Source organism: Pantherophis guttatus, chromosome 4, assembly GCF_059756535.1.
Source record: "Pantherophis guttatus breed Tessera chromosome 4, ASM5975653v1, whole genome shotgun sequence".
In the NCBI taxonomy this organism is placed as follows: domain Eukaryota; kingdom Metazoa; phylum Chordata; class Lepidosauria; order Squamata; family Colubridae; genus Pantherophis; species Pantherophis guttatus.
The window spans coordinates 159,418,667-159,440,317 of NC_142066.1; the positions used below are offsets into that span (position 1 = coordinate 159,418,667).

Sequence of the window (21,651 nt, forward strand, 5' to 3'; positions counted from 1 at the left end):
TCTGGTCACAACAGGGGAGCTTCTCTCACAGGTTATTTTGGAGGGCATCTCGCCTTTTCAACAGCTCCTGGAGTGGAGTTCTGCTACCATTCCTCTGCTACCATTCTGTGGAAATTGGGATCGTAGAAACACCCAGGAGCATAGAAGAGTCCAAAGGCAGATGCATGAATAAATGTGATAAATGTATTTATTCATATAACAAAACATATTAACTATGTACAAAGGCTGTCTTAATATCCATTAGGGTAGGGGGCACACAGCGTGTGTGACTACCCTTATCAAAGACCTTGTCTCATGGAGAACAAACGTAAAAGAGAGCATGGTGGAGAGGTTAGAGGGGGTTTTATACTCAGTGTAAGCCCCTCCTCTCCACATAGGGGTGGGGGCACTTTCTGCCTCCACTAGTGTCTGTATGATATATGTGCCAATGGCTTGCAAATACTTGACAGGAGCACTATGACTCCCAGAGTCCCCCAGTCAGGATGCTTTCAGAGGGAAGCACTACAACTCCCAGAATCCCCCCGTCAGGATGCTTTCAGAGGGGAGCACTATGACTCCCAGAATCCCCCAGTCAGGATGCTTTCAGAGGGGAGCACTACAACTCCCAAAATCCCCCAGTCAGGATGCTTTCAGAGGGGACCACTACAACTCCCAGAATCCCCCCGTCAGGATGCTTTCAGAGGGGAGCACTACAACTCCCAGAATCCCCCAGTCAGGATGCTTTCAGAGGGGACCACTACAACTCCCAGAAACCCCCAGTCAGGATGCTTTCAGAGGGGAGCACTATAACTCCCAGAATCCCCCAGTCAGGATGCTTTCAGAGGGGAGCACTACAACTCCCAGAATCCCCCAGTCAGGATGCTTTCAGAGGGGACCACTACAACTCCCAGAATCCCCCAGTCAGGATGCTTTCAGAGGGGTGCACTACACCTCCCAGAATCCCCCAGTCAGGATGCTTTCAGAGGGAAGCACTACACCTCCCAGAATCCCCCAGTCAGGATGCTTTCAGAGGGACGCACTACAACTCCCAGAATCCCCCAGTCAGGATGCTTTCAGAGGGGAGAACTACAACTCCCAAAATCCACCGGTCAGGATGCTTTAAGAGGGAAGCACAGAATCTTCCACCCGGAATGCTTTAAGAGGGGAGCACTTCAATTCCCAGAATCCCCCAACTGGTAATCTTTAAGAGGGGAGGACTTGAAATCCCATAATCCCCCAGTCAGGATGCTTTAAGAGAGAAGCACTACAACTCCCATAATCCCCCAGTCAGGATGCTTTAAGAGAGAAGCACTACAACTCCAGATAACATCTTGAATGGAAAAGTCAAAGAGTCAACACAAAAGGAATACATCAGGAGGGTCCGCAAAATACTAAAATCAAAGCTGAATGCTGGAAACATAATTAAAGCCATTAATACATGGTCAATTCCAGTGATACACTATTCAGCTGGAATCATCAACTGGACTTTGGCTGAACTGGAAAACTTGGACCGGAAAATGCGCAAACCTTTGAATATGCACCACGCTTTACATCCACGAAGTGACATCGACAGGTTGTACCTGCCAAGAAAAATAGGGGGCAGAGGACTATTGTAAATCCATCAAACTGTAGAAGAAGAAAAATGAAGTTTGAATGATTATGTGAACCAAAGTACAGAAAAATTGCTGCAGGCTGTGAAAATGGAGATTATAAAAACAACAGAAACAACAAAACAAAACTGGCTATGTAGCTAACTTTAAAAGCCGCTACAAAAATATAGGCCACCAAATAAAGACTGAATGCACCAATTACCACATCAAACAAGAAGAAAACCTTCTGCGCACGAAATCCAATCACGCTTTTTATAATTTTGTAAACAACAAACTTAAAGACTCGAGATCCATCCCACCCCTAAAAGGACCTAACTGTAAAGAATGCAATGATGAAGCAGTTAAAGCAAACCTCTTTAACACATTCTTTGGCTCAGTCTTTGTTAACAGCAATGGCTCATGCCCAACATTTCCTAGTCGTACCACTAATGACTACAACGATCTAACACAAATAGATTTCACAGAAGATAACGTTGAAAAGGCACTACGTAGACTGAAACCATCTCTATCCATTGGACCTGATGGACTATGTGCATACTTCTTAAAAAAGCATAATCTTTGAAAAATCTTTCAGGACCAGTTCCCTACCCAACCTATGGTCACTACCCACGGTCATCCCTATCTTCAAAAAGGGAGACCCCAGCCTAGTCAACAATTACAGACCAATCTCTTTATGCTGCATCACTTGCAAAGTCATGGAATCAATCATTAACCAATCCATTACCCTCACCTAGAAACAAACAACCTACTCTCTAATAAACAATTTGGTTTCAGAAAAAAATTATCCTGTATTCTACAAATTCTACACTACAAAAACATGGACTACAAATCTCGATCAGGGCAAAGCAATAGATGCAATTTACATAGACTTCTGTAAAGCCTTTGTTTCAGTGGTACGTGACAAACTACTTCTAAAACTAAAACTAACATTTGCTAGACCAATTCTCGAATACAGCTCATCTATCTGGAACCCGCACTGCATATCGGACATTAATACAATTGAGCATGTCCAGAAATATTTCACGAGAAGAGTCCTCCACTCCTCCGCTCGCAACAAAATACCTTATGCCACCAGACTTGAAATTCTGGGTTTAGAAAATTTAGAACTACGCCGCCTTCGGTATGACCTAAGCATAGCTCATAAAATCATCTGCTACAATATCCTACTTGTCAATGACTACTTCAGCTTCAACCACAACAACACACGAGCACACAATAGATACAAACTTAAAGTGAACCGCTCCAAACTCGATTTCAGAAAATATGACTTTAGTAACAGAGTTGTTAATGCCTGGAATGCACTACCAGACTCTGTGGTCTCATCCCAAAACCCCCAAAATTTTAACCTTAGACTGGCTACTGTTGACCTCACCTCATTCCTAAGAGGTCTGTAAGGGGCGTGCATAAGAGCACCAGCGTGCCTACCGTCCCTGTCCTAATGTCCCCTTTAATTGTATTCATTTTATGTATTCAATTCATGCTTATATATATTATCTAATATATACTCTACAAAATAAAAAAATAAAAAAAATATCAAAGATAGAATATAAGAAAAAACAGTTGGATGACAGATTAAATAGATAGAAAACCAAAGCTTTGCATGGACAGCACTTGAAAAACATTGAAGGAAAATATGATGGCAACTTTACATGGGCATGGCTTAAGATGGGAACCATCAAGAAAGAAACGGAAGGTTTAATACTCGCTGCTCACGAACAAGTACAACAAACTAATGCCATGAAAGCAAAGATACAAAAATCCACCGACAATCCAAACTGCCGATTTTGCAGCAACAAAGTCGAAACTGTTTCACATTTAATATGTGAATGCAGCAAAATCGCAAAAACTGATTACAAAGCTAGACACGACCCAGTTGCTAAATTAATCCACTGGACATTATGTAAAAAATATGACTTTCCTGTATCCAAAACATCATGGGAACATAAAGTGGAAAAAGATATAGAAAATGAGAAGATGAAGATCTTGTGGGACTTTTGAATACAGACGGGTCGTCATTTGGAACACAACACGCCAGATATCACAGTTGTCAAAAACCGAAACGTACAATTTATTGATATCACAGTACCAGGAGATGCCAGAATCGAAGAAAAAGAACTGGGAAAAAAATCACGAAATATCGCGACCTGGCCATCGAAACTACGTGGCTATGGATGAAACATGTCACAGTGATACCCGTTGTCATTGGGGCACTTGGTACCATGTCCAAGAATTTTATAAGATACATCAACAAATTGCAGCTTCCTGCAATCACACCAGCGGAACTGCAGAAAACTGAGCTACTTGGAACGTTGTACATCTTAAGAAGATACTTGGTTTATACCTAGGACGCTGGCAGCAACCCCTATCAGCCATTAGCACCAGTCAGTGGTATATTGTGATGCATTTTTGAATGTTCAGTTGACTGAGTTTCATGTTTAATGAATAAAGCAAATAATAATAATATTAAATTTAGTAGCAGGAACAGTATATATTCAGGCAGGCGGTCTAGGATTCCTTTGACTATTTTGCTGGAAATAAGAAAATAAAAGAGACATTTGATTAAAATGAACTCCCGTTAAAACGAACTCTGCATGTTTCTCTGTCACTTTATTTTCAAGAAACCTACTGAATTTTCCATCACGCAAAGCAGTAAGAGAGGTGGAGTTAGCTTCCTCAGACGGATCACGGGGCAATCGTCCTAACTCTGAGTGGTCTTGAGTCGCCGTAAGCGAGTAGGTGGCAATATAAATTTTCCAATAAAGAAAGAGAACTTGGGGACTTCCGGGTTTGTCTGCCACCGGCGAAGACGGTCGCTTCTGAAGGACCGCCAGCCCAGCCGTCTGTAGAGCCGCTCCGAGTGAGGGGAGCGGCTTGAAAACTCCTAAATCCTGAGGATTTGTGGAGAAGAGGGAAGCAAGAGGCAGGTCGAGCCCCTGTGAACCCCCAGAAGTCTGCTACTGGGGAGGAAACGGGCGCGGCTCCCTTTCAACTTGCGGAGACTCCGGACGGCGTGGGACGACTCTGCTTGTCAGAGCAAGCCGGCTGCAGCAAACATTCAAATCGATGAAAAATAATTTTACTACAAAACAACCTCAACCCCCAAACCAAGAAACTGCAAGTAACTTTTTGTTTCTGAACTTTTGATTTGGGAAAAGGCTAGAGTGAGCGGAACGGCTTGAAAAAAAATGGCGCCGTTCCAGCGTTAACGAGCTGAAAGGGAGAGTGATCTTGCAAAGCTATTTGAACAAGCTACATTGTAGCACTGCTTGTAGCAAGTGAACAGAGAAGAGTGGAAGAAAAAATTCCTTTTAACATAAACCTGAGCTTGCTTCAGCTTACTTAACTTCTAATTTGGTTAAATCTGGGGGACTTTTTCAAAGGACTTTGTGGAGGAGCAAAGGAAAAAAGACTTCCTTTTTTTAGAAAAGTTAATTTACGTGGCAGAATGGCTTCAAAGAAACAGGAAGGAAAGGCTGTAGGGGAGGGATCTCCCACTCATAAGCCGGAACAGCAGCCCCCTCCCAGCCAGCAGGGTGAGGGAAAGGACTTTGATGTTCAAAATTTGAAGGACTTTATTACCCAGGCTCTGGATGATAAATTTCAAAAATCACAACAGGAAATGAAGAAAGAAATTAATGAATTTAAAGAGGCAATGAAAGAGAATTATGACAAGGTGTCTGACAAATTGACAAATGTGGTTTCTGATCTGGCAGAAACCATCAGCAAAGTGGATTCCAAACTGGAAGAATTTAAATCAGAAGTAAATGTTAAAATGAAGGATACTGATTCTAAAATTGTTGATGTGGATAATAAAGTGCAGAGAGTTGAAAATGAGATTACAATGTTACAGTTTCGATCCATGGAATTTGCTATTAGGCTTCGAGGAATAAAAGAAAATGATAGGCAAGATTTGAGACAGATTTGTTCAGATGCCTTGGCTGTATTGTTAAAAATTGATCCAGCAGACGTGGTCTATAAAATAGATAAAATTTATAGAGTAAATTCATGGGTGGCTAGACAAAGAAAATTACCCAGAGATGTGGTGATATATTTTACAGACAGAAGAATAAGAAATGATATTTTGCAAAGATCCTTTCTTTCCTCTGTGCAAGTGGAGGGAGCTCAAATTGGAGTCTATAAGGAACTGCCACCTAAGATGTTAAAAGATCGAAAAGAATATAGGTTTCTAGTGAATGAATTGCAAAAACAAGAAATACCATTCCGGTGGGATGCCCCAACTGGTATAATTCTGAAATACAATGGAGAAGGACACCGATTGAATACTTTTCAGAAGGCGGAATATTTTTACTATAATATTCTTAAAGAAAGATCATCATCCCCACGTACATCTACAATGCTGGAGATAAAAAGTGATAAGGAAAAGCAATTTCAGCATGAGCGGGAACAACAGTCCAAGCAGACGGAATTAGTGGAAATGCAGGGAGCTGTAGGAGGAGGAGGCCTTATGGAGGAATCCCTGCTAGAATCTTCACCAATTTTGTCAACAAGAGATGCTGCTTTGGATCCAGCTCGGATACCTGAAGTTAAGGACCAACGTATAACTCGTGCAGTCTCCAAGCAAATAAAAGAAAAACAACAACAAGCAAGCCAACATAAAGGGGGAGCCAAAAGCACCACACAAAGTGAAGCTATGGGGGGAGCAAAGCCGAAGACCTCAGAAGAAGCGAGGCAAGGCAGCTCATCGCTTCAGAAAGGTCAAGATGACAATTAGGCTTTTATCTTGGAATGTTAACGGATTAAACTCACCACAAAAAAGGAACAAGTTATTTACATATCTGAGACAATTTAATAATGACATAATTTGTCTACAAGAAACTCATATTCGAACTCAAGATCACAAATACCTGATAAACTCTAAATTAGGAATACATTTTATAGCTTCAAACTCGGAAAAAAAGAATGGTGTGGTTATTTATGTAAATAAAAGATTGTCTGCTAAAATTATAGAAGCAGATGAAGGTGGTAGGTTTATTGCAATTGAATTGTATACAGCAATTGGCCAAATTCTTTTGATTGGAATTTATGCTCCGAACCAACAACAGGATCATTTTTATAAGACTTTACATAATAAAATATTGCAATGGGATTATAGATCTATTTTAATAATGGGAGATTGGAATGGAGTAATTGATTCTAAACTAGATAAAAAGAGTTTGGCGAAAGTAAGGATCAGACTACCACAGACTTTTTTTGATATGAAAGAAGATTTGGAATTAAAAGATATCTGGAGAATTTACAACCCAAAAGAATTGGACTATACTTTTTTTTCTGACAGACATAGATCTTTTTCCAGGATTGACTTTATCTTGTTATCAGATGATTTACTTGTTAAAACAAAAAGAACAAAGATATTTCCAAGAACTTTAACTGATCATAGTTCTGTATGGATAGAAATTGAGATGGGAAAAACTGAGAGAAGGTCATGGAGATTAAATGAAAATTTGTTTAGATATGAAAAAAATATAACAGAACTTAAAAAACAGATGAAAGAATTTTTTGAGATGAACTTGAATAAGGGTACCCCAATCGAAATTGTATGGGATGCGAGTAAAGCGTATATGAGAGGGGTACTCATTTATATGAATTCTAAACATAAACAGAATCGACAAAAGAAAAGACTTGAATTGGAAGTAGAAATAAAGAATAAGGAACAGCTACTCATTAAAAACCCAACAGATGAAAGAATATCTGGTGCTATAAAACTTTTGAAAGATCAATTTCAAATGCTCTTGGCGGAGCAAGCTGCAACAAATTTACAATATGCGAAGCATAATACGTTTTGTAATGCTAATAAACCGGGAAGATGGTTGGCCTATACCTTAAGGAAGAAGCAGAGTATACGGACTATTGAGAGTATTGACATTGGAGGGAAAGAAATTTCTCAACAAAAATTGATTAAAGAAGTCTTTGTAGAATATTATACTAAATTATATGCCAAAGATGATATACAGAATGGACTTATAGAAAAATATCTAGAAGAGAAAAGAGTCTCAAAAATTACTAGTCAACAAAAAGAAAGAATGAACTATCCTATAACAGTTGAGGAAATAATTGCAGCAATTAAACAATTGAAAACAGCTAAAGCTCCTGGAACAGATGGATTGACTGCAGTGTATTATAAAACTTTACAAGCAGAAATGGTGGAACAACTTAGAGACTTATTTTGCAATATACAACAAGGGGGTAAAATACCCCCATCATGGAAATCAGCATATATTACTTTGATACCAAAAGAACATGTAGGTCCTAAAAAACCGGAAAATTATAGACCAATATCTCTTTTAAATAATGACTATAAAATTTACGCAAAAGTATTAGCCAACAGATTGATGCCAGTAATTCAAGAGGTGATTCATGATGATCAAGCGGGATTTATCGAGGGCAGATATATGAAGGATAATGTAAGGCAAGTAATAAATTTACTGGAATATCTTGAGAAGAATAAACAGATCCCTGCAGTGCTGGTTTTTTTGGATGCAGAGAAGGCCTTTGATAGAGTGGATTGGAATTTTCTAGTAAAAACTTTGAAAAAGATGGACTTTGGGGACCAATTTATACAGGCGATTTCGGCAATTTATCAAGAGCAAAAGGCACAGATTATTATTAATGGAAGTTTGACAACAGAGTTTAAAATTGAAAAAGGAACAAGACAGGGATGCCCGTTGTCCCCACTTTTATTTATTTTAACACTAGAAGTCTTGTTAAATACAATACGGGACTCTAATATCTTGAAAGGTATAAAGATTAGGCAAGAGGATTACAGAATAAAGGCATTTGCAGATGATCTGGTTGTTACCCTATCACAACCAATGGAATCAATAATCTTGATGAAGGACATTATACAAGATTATGGTAAAGTTTCAGGTTTCAGATTGAATCCAAAAAAGACTAAAATGATAGTTAAAAACATGACACAAGATCGCAAACATGAGCTTGAAAGGAGGGCAGGTTTTGAGACTGTACCTAAGGTAAAATATCTAGGAGTTCAGGTTGCAGAATCAAACATGAAATTGTTTCAAAATAACTATGAGGTGTTGTGGCGAGAGGTGCAGAAAGATATGGAGACTTGGAAAAAACTGCAGCTGTCTTTACTTGGAAGAATAGCAGCAGTTAAGATGAATATTTTGCCAAGATTTCTTTTTTTGTTTCAAATGATTCCGGTGCTTAAAAGTGATAAACAATTGAAAGTTTGGCAATCTGGAGTGAATAAGTTTGTCTGGAACGAGAAGAAGCCGAGAGTGAAATTGAAAATTATGCAAGATGTTCCAGAAAGAGGAGGTCTTAAACTTCCAAACCTACAGCTATATTATGATGCAGCAGCTTTAACCTTAACAAGTGATTGGTTTGGAAGTAAAAAGGCTGGAATATTGAATGCAGAAAGTTTTGATCTTGAATTTGGATGGCACGCTTACTTATTTTATGATGACAAAGTTGATAAAATATTTAAAAGTCATATACTTAGAGACTCTTTGATGAGAGTTTGGAAGAAGCACCGACTTAAATGGGATTATAAAATACCGCTATGGCTGGATCTTGGTCATACTTTGTGGAATACAAATATAATGTCACTCGGGGGGTTTTTATACAAAGAGGTTCTTTTTACAGATGCGGGCAGATGGCAGCTGAAGACTTTGCAGACACTGTTGGACGAAGGGATTAATTTAACTTGGTTACAATATAATCAATTACAATTGAGATGGAAAGAGGACCAAAAAACTGGTATTATGTTGCATGAGGAAGAATTGGTTAGACATATAAGAGAGAAAGGTCCAATGCATATTAAAAGGCTTTATAATGTTTTGCTAGAAAGGGACTCAGAAACTGAATTAGTTAAAGACTGTATGATTAAGTGGGCACAAAATTTTGAAGAACCAGTGATGTTGGAAACATGGGAAAAAATTTGGGTCCAGAATGTTAAATTTACACAGTCGCAGAATTTGAGGGAAAATTTTTACAAAATGTTTTATAGATGGCATCTAGACCCTAAGAAACTGTCGTGTATGTATCCTAATGTTCAGCCAAAATGTTGGAGGTGTGATTGTACAGATGCTACATATTTTCATATTTGGTGGACCTGTAAGAAAGTTAAGGCTTTTTGGATAAAAATTTGGTGGGTTATGCAGAATGTTTTGAAGAAAAAAATTCAATTTTCTCCACAATTGTTTTTATTGGGTATAGCTAAGGGTTTTACAGTGGATGAAACAAAGTTGATTTTGTATATGATTACAGCAGCGAGATTGTTGATAGGTAAATATTGGAAAAATGCAGCTTTGCCCACCGTTCAAGAATGGACTTTGAAGATGGCCAGTTTCGCTGAGATGGCGAAGATTTCAGCATATTTAAAAGACCGCTCACAAGAGACTTATGAATGTGAATGGAAAAAATGGATAGATTATGTGCAGAACAAATATCAAACTAGGAAGTATCAAATAGCTTTTTATTGATAGTATTATATTACATTAAGATAGAAATATTTGAACTATGTGAAGATGAAAAATGATATGGGGGTTGGGGGGGTTTAAAGTTCAAGGGGTTTTTTTTTTTATATAAAGGGGATAATGATGGGGAACACTCTATGGAAGTCCGGGGGGGAGGGGAGGGATAGGGGGGGTTAGGGAGGATGGGATGGGGAGTTTGGGGTCGGTTAGGGGGGTGAAAACGGGGTGAAAATGTAATTGTAAAACTTTTACAATAAAAAAAAAAAAAAAAAAAAAGAAAGAGAACTTGGGATAGGCCTCGTCGCAGCGAATTTTGAAGCGGAGACGGGGATGGACGCGCAAAGGAGTCTTTTGCTCATGAGGAGAAAAAGAGAGGGCAAAAGGGGGATATTTCAAGAGAGTTATGTCAGAGGTGGGCATCACATTCTGTAACAACTGTTCACCCAGAATGCAAAAATGTGAGTGTCAACCCCACTGCGCCGTGCCTCACAGCTTGGGGCTGTCATTCAGGCAGGACCGGAGAGCTGATCTGGCGACGCTCAGAAGTATGTCTGGTCACCCAGCCTAGGTGTCAGAAACCTGCCGCCACCGCTGTGATTGCCACCAAAGCTTGTGCCGCCGCTGCACAGCTGAGAGGCAGACCCTGGAAACAGCTGACGTTCGGGGTCTTGCCTACGCAGAGCCAAGCCAAGCCAAGCCAAGCCAAGCCTTGGCTGGTCTGATGAGCCAAGAGGAAAGTCTTAGTACCGCTTTGTAAAGTCTTAGTAAGGCCACACCTGGAATGCTGCATCCAGTTTTGGTCACCACAAAAAAAGAAGAAGAAGTTGAGACTTTGGAAAAAGTGCAAAGAAGAGCAACTAAGATGGTTCAAGGTTTGGAGTCTAAAACCTATGAAGGACAGTCGCAGGATTTGGGTTTGGCCAGCCTGGAGAAGAGGACTAAGGCGGGACAGGATAGCAGTCTTCCAGTATTTGAGGGACTGACCCAGAGAGGAGTGGGTCAAATTATTCTCCAAAGCACCAGAAGGCAGGACAGGAAACAGTGGCTGGAAACTAATCCAGAAGAGAAGCAACCTGGAATGAAGGAGAAACTTCCTAATAGTGAGGACAATTAACCAGTGGAACAGCTTGCCACCAGAAGTTGTGGGTGCCTCTATCACTCGTGTCAGGGCTGCCTATGCAGGGGTGAAATGCTCCTGGTTCGGACCGGATCACCTGATCCACTAGCGATGGAGGCGGGTGATTCGGAGAAGCGGTAGCAAAAATCCCTGCTCCCCGCCATGCCCAGCTGGGCCACATAATCATCATAGGGTTTTTTTTTTTACTTTTAAAAGCATTTTTTCTACAACCTCTTCGGCCAAAAAAATGCTTTTAAAAGTAAAAAAAAAAAAAGCCTCTGATGATCAGGCAACTCAGCTGGGATCGTCAGAGCCTTTTGAAAGCATTTTTTTACAACCTCTTCGCCGAAGAGGTTGTAGAAAAAATGGTTTTAAAAGTAAAAAAAAAAAAAAGTTGGCCACGCCCACCCAGTCACATTAGCCCCCCCCAAGCCACGCCCACAGAACCAGTAGTAACAAATTTTACATTTCACCACTGTGCCTATGGCAGCTGGGGCGGGGTGGGGGGTGGGGATCGATTGCGATGGCCTCCTGAAGAGCTCTGCCAAGGAAAATGGAGCTCGGGAGGGCCGCCTGATTTTGCTGGCAGAGGCACCGCGGACCAGTCCTTTGCCGTTTCCAGGGCGGATCGGTGGGCCGGATCTAAGCACCCTGCAGGCCGGATCTGGCCCTTGGCCCTTGAATTTGACAGCCCCTGCTCTGGGTGTTTTCAGATGACAGCACTTCATTTAGTGACCATTCAGTCACCCCAGCACTGAAAAAAAGTGGCTTATGATCACGTTTTTCATACTTAATGACCGTTGCCACATTCCCCCCCCCCACGGTCACATAATTGAAATTCAGATGCTTGGCAACTGATTCATCTTTACGACGGTCACAGCATGTGTCCTCCCCTTGGGTCAGGTGATCTCCTTTGGTGATCTCCTGGCGAGCCCAGTCACTGGGGAAAGCCGGATTCGCTTAACGAATCCATGGGACTCACTGAACAACTGGAGTAATTCGCATAGGAACCGTGGCAAGAAAAACGAGGCAAAATTCACCAAACAAATGTCTCGCGTAGCGACCGAAATATTGGGCTCCGTTTTGGTCGTAAATGGAGGACTACCTCTCTACCTTTCCTAAGACCTTCCCCAGGTATTGATGTCAGGCTGGCCGGTCTGCAGGTTTCTGTATCTATTCCCCCCCCCCCCTTATTTTTGGAAGATGGGAATGCTCCAGGAATTTCCCGGGGCTCCGGGATCTTTGAAAGAGACGGTTCAACAGTTCATCCAGCTCTGAAACAACCTGGAAAGATACGAACCCCTGGCCTAATCGGTCTCTGCTAATGTTGCAGTCATAGAAACCACAAATAAACCTCCTTCCTTCCTTCCTTCCTTCCTTCCTTCCTTCCTTCCTTCCTTCCTTCCTTCCTTCCTTCCTTCCTTCCTTCCTTCCTTCCTTCCATTATTTATTCATTCATTTAATTAATTTTATTTAATTGTATGTATGTATGTATGTATGTATGTATGTATGTATGTATGTATGTATGCATGCCAGCCATCCAGGGAAGTGTTGACTCTTCCTGATCTCCTCATTTGGTTCAGCTCCTTGACTCACTGTTGAGTCTGGAAGCTGCCTGGGTTGCCCACGTTTCTCATTAGGCTCTCCTGCCCAATGGAGGGAATGTGCAGAGGGAAGACTGGGAGCCCCTCAAATCCTCTTGGGAATGAACAACCAAGGGGTGTGTGTGTGTGTGTGTGTCTGAGAGAGAGAAAAAGAAAGAGAGAAAGAGAAAATGAGAAGAGAGAGAGAATAAGAGACAGAGAAAGAATAAGAGAGAAAAAGACACAGAGGTAGAGAGAATGATGAGAGAGAGAGAAGGAGGGAGAGAAAGTAAGAGAAAGGGGGAGAGAGAGAGAATGAGAAGAGAGGGAGAGAGAGAATGAGAGGGAAAGAAAGAAAGAAAGAATAAGAGAAAGAATAAGAGAGAGAGGAAGGGAGAAAGAATGAGAGAGAGAGAGAGAGAGAGGGAGAGAAAGAGAGTATAAGAGGAAGAGAGAATAAGAGAAAGGAGAGAAAATAAGAGAAAGTGAAAGAGAGAAAGAAAATAAGAAAGAGAGAATAAGAGAAAGAGAGGAAGAGGAAGAGAAAGAATGAGAAGAGAGATAAAAAGAGAGAGAGAGAGACGGACTGGACGGAAGGACAGCCGCCATCTCGCAAGGAGAGCTCAACGCATTAGTCCTGCTGCACAACCGGCTGTTGTGATCAAACGCTCCGGGGTTGTGTGACTCCCTCCCGGTTGCCGGGAAGAACGGACTAGGCAGGTCTCCAAGTGTCCAGCGGTCCAAGCCAGGAGAAAACGGGGAGGGGCGGCATCCCCCAGAGACCTTTGAGCCCCTCCCCTCCACTGGGCGGGATGAACTGTGGCTGCGCCAGTGCAGCCCGCCCCACACCCCGCACCCCACGACACAGCAATACACAAGCGGGGGGGAGGAGCGAAGTGGAACTAAGCCCCCTGCCCGACCGGGGACGCTCCGAGGCGCAGCAGCTGGCGATCCTGCGAGGCGCGTGGGGAGATCCAGAGCCAGACGGGGGTCGCGCGCAGGTTTCCCGCAGCAGGGCAGGTGGGAATGGTGGGGGGAGGTGAGGAGGGGGTCCGCCCGGGGAGAAGACGCTCCCGGGATCTCCCGGGATCCCAAGGCGAACAGCATCCCGAGAGACGCGCAAACAAGGGCGCAGTCTTCCCCGCAGACCCCTCCCCGAGATTTCGAAGAAGAGGCTCGGACGGGGTGCCTCTCGGGGATGGTGGTCCGCGGAGACCCCTTCCCTCCCGCTCTTTGCCTTCCTCCCCCACCCCTACATCGCCTTCTCGGCCAGGAGTTGCGACCCCCGCCCTTCCTCCTCCCAGGACTTTCGCTTTCTGTTCCGTCGGTCAGCTGTTCCCACCGCTCGGCTGTTCTGTTTTTCGGGGGGGGAGGGGGCATGGAGGACGGAGGGGAACTGCCCTCCCCCTTTTAAAGGGCGGCGCAGAAACTCCCGGAGCTTTTTCGGCCCGAGTGGGGAGGGGGAAGCGGTTTGGAGCGTCTCTCGGAAGCGGAGGGAGAGGCATAGCCAATCCAGTGGGGAACCAAAACAAACCCCGCCGCCCGAAGCTTGCACAAAGAGAGTGACGCAGCGCACCATTTACTGCTAAGACAAGTCTGGAAGGACAAGTCCCCCAATCTTCCCCAAACGCCTGCTTCCCCTCTTCGCGTGCTTTGTCTCCTCCCCCCCCCCTTTCCTTTAAAAGTTACCTTTTGCCCTGGTTTCTTCATACCATTTGCATTTCGCCCTAGCGCATTCTACACCTGTGTTCCACCAGAATTCCTGCGGCCCTTGGATTGCGTTCCATGAGCCTGGTAAGCTGAGACAAGCAGCTAGGGCAGGGCTGTCGAACTCCGGCCCGTGGAGCTGCTCCGCAAAGAGCGAAGGACTGGCCTGCGGGGTATCTGCGCACGGCCCTCCCAGGCCCCGTTTCCGCTGTGATGGCCTCCTGCAGCCCTCTGCCAGCGAAAATGGAGCTCGGGGAGGCTGCGCATGGTCTGCCTGGGCTCCGTTTTCAGCCGCGAAGGCTTCCTGCAGCCCCTGCCAGCAAAAACTTAACCCGGGCGTGCCACACACAGCCTCCCCGAGCTCCATTTCCGCTGGCAAAGGGCTGCAGGAAGCCTTCGAGGACGCAAAATGGAGCCTCGAGTGATGTCGAGCTGGCAATGCCCACTCCTGCCACGCCCATCTCGGCCATGTTCCCCACCTCCCAGGTAAAACACAACCCTGATGTGGCCCTCAATGAAATCGAGTTTGAAGCCTCTGGACTAATGGGCAAGATTGGGCGGTTAAAACTCTCTCATTAACCGAAAATGTAACGGAAACCTCACAGAAGATTAGCCGGTTTTCACCAACTCCGACTTGCTTTTTAGAACAACCGAACTTTTTCCGTCCTTCCAGCCTGGGCCTTTTCCCCCTGAGTGTCCCAATGTGCTATTGACCTTCTAAGCCAGGGGTGTCAAACTCGATTTCATTGAGGGCCACATCAGGGTTGTGTTTGGTCTTGGGGGAGGGGGGAGGGAAGCATGGCCATGGGGTATGGCCATCTAGACATCACTTGGGGTGGGGGTGGGGGTGCGCCGGTGGCCTGGAGTGGGGGGGAGGATCCAGTGGTGAAATCTAAAATTTGTTACTACCGGTTCTGTGGGCATGGCTTGGTGGGGGGTTAATGTGACTGGGTGGGCGTGGCCAATTTTTTATTTATGTTTTTACTTTTAAAACCATTTTTTCTACAACCTCTTCAGCGAAAAAATGCTTTCAAAAGGCTCTGACAATCCCAGCTGAGTTGCCTGATTGGCAGAGGCTTTTTTTCTTCTAAATGCCTCTGACGATCAGGCGACTCAGCTTGGATCGTCAGAGGCATTTAAAAGGAAAAAAGCCTCTGAGGATCGCGTGGCTCAGCTGGGCAATGGGGGAGGCAGGGATTTTTGCTACCGGTTCTCCGAACCACCGGCCTCTATCGCTACCAGATCAGGCGATCTGGTCCAAACCAGGAGCATTTTGCCCCTGGGAGGATCCATTGTGACAGCCTCCTTCAGTGCTCTGCCAGCAAAAACAGAGCTTCGGAAGGCCATGGGCGGCCCTCCTGAGCTCCGCTTTCGGCTGCGACAGCCTCCTGCAGCTCTCTGCCAGGAAAATGGAGCTCAGGGGGCTGTCGCAGCCAAAAACGGAGCTCAGGAGGGCCGTGCGTGTGTCTGGAGTTCCTGCGGGCCAGATCTAAGCACCTCGGTCTGGGTCAGCCAGGGGGACGCAATTAAAGTGAGAAACCTGGCACCTTTTTGGTGCAAGATGGCCCAGGGGGCGTCGCTAGAAAATGCAGGGAAAGCTCCCTTTTTCTCCTCCCCCCCAAATGGGGCCTTGGGCAGTCCCTCCCTCACCTCAAGAAGGGGGTCTCTCTCCCCCCATCTTTTCTCTTCTATCCCCGCAGTCCGGGCTGACGGGATTGGCATCAGCAGCAGCTGGAAATGGCGTTGCAACAGCTTTGGAGCTTCGTTCTGGTAAGTGTGAGAAGTGTGTGTGTGTGTGTGTTTTGGGAAAGGCCCTCTGCTCTGGGCGTGGCAGAATTTGGGGGCTGGGCAAACATCCAGCCCCCGTTTCCCCCCCTCCCCATCATACGCCAGACCAGCCCTGTCTGATTTTCTAATAATGAGGGGCAAGCAAGGCTCTGAAGCTAAACTGTGCAGTGCCCCCCAAAAGAAAGGATGCCTCCCCCTGCCCCATTTCCCTCCTCCCCCTTTTCCCCTCCCCCTTCCCTCCCTGCCACTCCTTTCCTTCCTTGGTGGTGGGTCCCTTCAGAGCATCTCACCCCCCCCCCCAGCCCCTTAGCAGGAGGCGGGAGATTTCTCCAGAGCAGCTTCAGGGCAGTGTGTTGAATGGGGTTGGGGAACCAGGGTGCCATTTCTGGGCACAAAGAGCAGAGGCAGGGGGCCGAAGGGGCTGTCTCTCTCAGGGCAGAAAGGGGAGGGGCTCCCTGTGCCCCACTGGACACGCCAAGGTGCTGGAGGGGGGGAAGGCAGGGGAGGGGAGAGTCACTTCTGACCCGTGTTTTCTTTCCACTCTTCCAGGGAGCTGAGGATGAGGAGGAAACCCCAGGTAAGCAAGGAGGGCACCATGCCTGGCTTATGGGGGCGTGGGGGGGGGGGCTGAAGAGCAGTGAAGAGGATTGGGGGCCCGGAGGCTAAAACATACAAAGAACATACATACGGTTGCAGGAATTGGGTCTGGCCCAGTCTAGAGAACTAAGGGTGGAGGGACTAAGGACTAAGGTGAGGGGGCAGACAGGACAGCACCCTTCCAGGATTTGAAGGGCTGCCCTGAACAGCACTGATGACGTTCCCTAGTTGGGTCATGAAACTTTGGCAAGAAAACAACCAAACTCCGCACCAAAGACCTCCCTGTTGCCCTCCTCTTCCTCCTCCTCTTCTCCACAACCCAACTCTCTTCTAGCACTGATGACGTTCCCTAGCTGGCCATGAAACCTGCAAGAAAACCATCCAGCTCAGAGAGCACCAAGGATCCCACAGTTCTCCTCCTCCTCCTCCTCTTCCTCTTCCTCTTCCTCCTCTGGAAATCCACTCCCTTTTAACACTGACGATGTTCCCTTGTTGGGTCATGAAACATCTATTCTCTATTTTATTCTATTATTCTGCATTCTGTTCTGTTCTGTTCTTCTATTCTATCCTATCCTATGAGACACACACCCTGACATCCCCTCCCCTCCCCCCACCCCTCCCGGCTTCTATCCAGTTCCAGATTCCGTGATTGATGCTCTTCCTTGTCTGTAGGGAAAGGTCCGGATGAAGACTTCGAAGAGCTGACGATGGAAGGTAATTCTTGTCATCTCCTTGACTTAGGAAGGGTCTCTTAGCAGCTGTTTTGTGTGATAGTGGATATCCCACTCCCCCCCCCCCGGAAAAAAGTTTCTGAGACTCCTGAAATTACACTGTGATGAGCCGGGAGGAGGCACAGAAGCAATACAGCCAGAGAGCAGTTCCAACTCCCCTTTATTACTCCGACTTGTCCCCCAAGCGTCCCCGCGTTTCCTGCAAGTCCTGGAGCAAAGCTCTCCCATGGACCCCCCCACCCCCCTGACAGCCTCTGGCAGCCGGTAGTCCAGCAAGCCAAGTTAGCAAGGCAAAAACCGAGGCAGGAAGTCCAGCCAGGCAGGCAAACTCGGCAAGGCACACAAGACAAAGCACAGCAAAATCTGGACGTCAGCAACGGATTCAATGCTTGTTCCCTTCCCACAACGTCTCTTTAAGTCTTATTCCCCACGGAGCTACTCTGGAAACAGTGAAGGACCAGCCCGCCGTGCCTCTGCCAGAGAAAACAGTGCTTGGGAGGGCCTCGTGCCCCTCCCCAAGCTCCCTTTCCGCTGGCAGAGGGCTGCAGGAGGCCGCCGCAGCTAAAAACGAATGTGGAGCTGGCCACGCCCCCACTGCCCCTCCCCCCAGCCCCTCGAGGTCAAACACAACCCTGATGTGGCCCTCAAAAAAAAATTGAATTTGACACTCCTGGTTTACAGAGTCAGCCTCTTGCCTCTCCCCCCCCCCCCACCTCCCAACGATCTGGGTCCTCCTTTGACTGACCTCGGAAGGACGGAAGGCTGAGTCGATCTTGAGCCGGTCCGGATCGAACTGCGGGCGTTATGGTGCAGTACTGCATTCTAACCACCACGAGACACGGGGGCGCAGTAGAGGCTCTCGAGCACGGGGCTGGATTAGAAGACCTCCCAGGTCCCTTCCAACTCTTGTTTTTCTGTATTCTGGGATGGCCTGTTGGGACATTGTTCGGACATTAAATTTAGTGGCTGGAAGAGTCAACTTTACCCTGGGCTGGAAAACGCAGGTGTGGTGGACTACTTGGAGAGTCCTGGCTCCTGCCTGAGTCAATCTGTGCTGTGATTGGTTGCCTTAAGGATAGAGGAGGCTTTTCCTTCCTTCCCCCCTCGCCACCTTTATTCTGCGTGTTCCGTATGCTATTCCCCTTTATCTTGTCTGCGGCGAATATCAATGGAAAATATATTTATTTACACAAAAATGCACGCGCAGGACCGAGCAGCCCATGCACACACACACACACACACACACACACACACACACACACACACACACATGCACTCCACACATGGAGCCTCCTCCTCTGCATTGGGGGAGTCCCACATGAAAAGGCACAAACCGAAATGACGATTGGGTCTTGAAAGCACACGTATACTCACTTATGGATTGCCTCAAAGTAGGAGCGAGGGACGACGTGAATCTCACGATGTAGATCTGGGTCCGGTGGCATTCTCAATTCAGAGCCTTCAGAGAGGCTGCTCTGTGTGTGTGTGTGTGTGTGTGTGTGTGTGTGTGAGAGAGAGAGAGAGAGAGAGAGAGAGAGAGAGAGAGAGAGAGAGCACTCTGCTCCGGGACTTGCCATAAATATGGGAGCGTTTGGGGGAAAGTTGGAGCATTAAAGGGGAGTTTGAACTCTTAGCTGGCTGTGTGGTCTTCATGTCTTGTCCCGGGTCATCACACCTGGCCCAGAATTCTCATCACGCACCACATATCAGCAGCCCTGAGCCTCTTTTGGGTCAATCTCAGTTTGCTTAGACCCAGCTTTGCTCATGGAGAGGGAGGGGGGCTGGACACAGTGGCTGTATTCAGCTGCTAAAGTGGGGTTCGCACGTTGTGGGAATCTGCATGGCTGAGCAGCCCATTTTAGCAACTCTGGGAGATTCACACACACACACACACAAACCATCATTGAATCACTTCAGGGCACGGATGACTCTTTTCCGAAATCAGCTGGTTCAATGATGCCCCAACATGGATTATGCCCCCCCCCTTTCTTCCTGGGCTCGTGAGAAATGTTTTGATTCCTCTTTATAATATTGTCTTCCAAACCCACAGGGGTGGACAACGAACTCCGGCTGATCCTGGTTGGAAAATCCGGAGGCGGGAAGAGTGCCACGGGCAATACCATCCTCGGCCGGAGGGAGTTCGAGTCCATCTTGGCGGCAAAAACCATCACCCTGAAGTGCCAAAGGGGGCAGGGAAGCTGGAAGGGCAGGAAGATCTCCGTGGTCGACACGCCCGCCATGTTTGATTCTGAAGATTATGATGAAATTGTGCACGATGAGATCAGGGATTGTGTCAAACTCTCCCGGCCTGGCCCCCATGCCCTGATTTTTGTAACCCAGGTGGGGCGCTTCACCGCAGAAGACGTGGCTGCGGCAAAGTGTGTCCAGCAAATTTTTGGGGCTGAGTCCACCAGTCACATGATCCTCCTCTTCACCTGCGTGGAGGATTTGGGCGGGGAGCCCCTGCAGGAGTACGTCCAACAGTCCGACAACTGGAATCTGCGGGAACTGATCCAGCGGTGCGGGAACCGCTTCTGCGGGTTCAACAACAAGTCCAAGGGAGCCGAGCGGGAGACGCAGGTCTCGGAGCTGATGGAAATGGTGGAGAGAACCGTTTATGAGAACGGGGGGAGATTCTACATGAACCACCTGTATGAGGTGCCCAACTTATGGGACGCACACATCCAGATGTTGAGTGAGCAGAATCAACTGGCAGAGGGAATCAAATACATCCTCTTGATCTCTCTAGAAAAGTTCATTTCAGTGGGTCAATTCCTGTTATCATTCTTAGATGATGACATGAATGCAGACAGAGGTCCCCCTCAACTTACAACCAGTACTTCTCTGACCGTTCCGAGTTCTAACGGCCCTGAAAAAACAGACTTATGATCATTTTTCACCCTTACGACCATTGCAACATCCCCAGGATCATGCAATCAAAACGCGGGTGTGTGGCAACTGACTCATCTTTATGATGGTTACAACGTCCCGGGCTCACAGGATCCCCTTTGGCGAATCCAGTCGGCAAAATCCAGGGGGATTCACTGAACAACTGTGTTACTAACTTCACCCCTGCACCAATTCGCTTAAGAGCGGTTGCAGGCAAGGTTATAAAATGGGCCAAGCTCACTTAACCGTCTGCTGAACAACAGAAATGGGTTCATTTGGTTCAGCTGTGGTTGTAAGTTGAGGTCTTCCTGCATCGGAACTTCACCGTTCCTCCAAATCCAGAAATGATGTGATTTTTTAAATTCTGCCTTTCTTCGCTAGAGAAATAAACAATTGCAGAGCTGGTGTCCTCTCCACTTCTCTTTTGCCTTTGACTGCTGAAATGTGTGGGGGGGGCGGAGGGGGGATCAGCCAGGGGTCTTCCTCTTTGAAGACCCTCCTCCACCTTCTCAACGGCAGCAGGACCCTGCCCCATAGCCTCTCAAGGCCAGCCTGGCCTAATGTACAATTATGATGATAATATTGATAGAATAAATCTGAAAAGAAATTGAAAGAAAGTATATAATTATGTATAAGAAAAGTACATTTTATATTATGTGTATAAAAATAAAACTGAAAAAACTTATTAAAAGAGAATATATATGATTAAAAATGGAGAAAATAGAATTTGAGGGCAAAAGAAGATATTGTTTATTGAAATAAGAATAGAAATGTTAAGATTTGATTAAAAATATGGAAAAAACACTTTGGCAGAAATTGTAACTAAGTAAAATATATTTGGATATGATAAGTTGTATATGATATGATATGATATGATGATATGATATGATATGATCAATACTGTGTTTCATGAAATATGTAGGTGTGTATTAGGGGAGAAAAAAACGAATAAAACTTGATTCAAAAAACCAAAAATTTCAAGCTGTGTCAATTTATCAAGCCCGATCACATAGTTTCATAGCGGAGCACGGGTATTCACCTAGTTTAATATAAACGAGGGTATTATTATTATTAGAAATATATGTTTGTTAAACATAACAAATATGATGGATAATATTTAATAAAAGATATTATTGTGTATTTAAACTATGGAGATTGGCATATAAACAACAGAATTACTGATTAAACAAA

At 45.5% G+C, this 21,651-nt stretch overlaps 1 protein-coding gene and 1 long non-coding RNA gene across 7 annotated transcripts in view; one reads left to right on the forward strand and one right to left on the reverse strand.

Annotated features, from left to right (window-relative positions):
- The window catches only part of LOC132709480 (uncharacterized), a 27,101-nt gene extending 12,540 nt beyond the window's left edge, over positions 1 to 14,561 (reverse strand). Inside the window, exon 1 of the long non-coding RNA XR_009620517.2 lies at positions 14,438 to 14,561. This is a non-coding gene — a long non-coding RNA (uncharacterized LOC132709480). The remainder of the gene's footprint in view (positions 1 to 14,437) is intronic.
- The window catches only part of LOC117658337 (GTPase IMAP family member 3-like), a 27,298-nt gene extending 5,863 nt beyond the window's left edge, over positions 1 to 21,435 (forward strand). Inside the window, exons 1-6 of one of the 6 annotated variants that reach the window (XM_060683248.2) lie at positions 13,625 to 13,768; positions 14,480 to 14,542; positions 16,156 to 16,225; positions 16,793 to 16,820; positions 17,513 to 17,554; positions 19,622 to 21,435. In XM_060683248.2, coding sequence (XP_060539231.2) covers positions 16,193 to 16,225; positions 16,793 to 16,820; positions 17,513 to 17,554; positions 19,622 to 20,460 — 942 coding nt within the window. In that variant the 5' untranslated portion in view covers positions 13,625 to 13,768; positions 14,480 to 14,542; positions 16,156 to 16,192 and the 3' untranslated portion in view covers positions 20,461 to 21,435. The other 5 variants (XM_060683249.2, XM_087894324.1, XM_060683251.2 and 2 more) reach the window with 5 other exon arrangements.
- Positions 21,436 to 21,651: the final 216 nt, after the last annotated feature.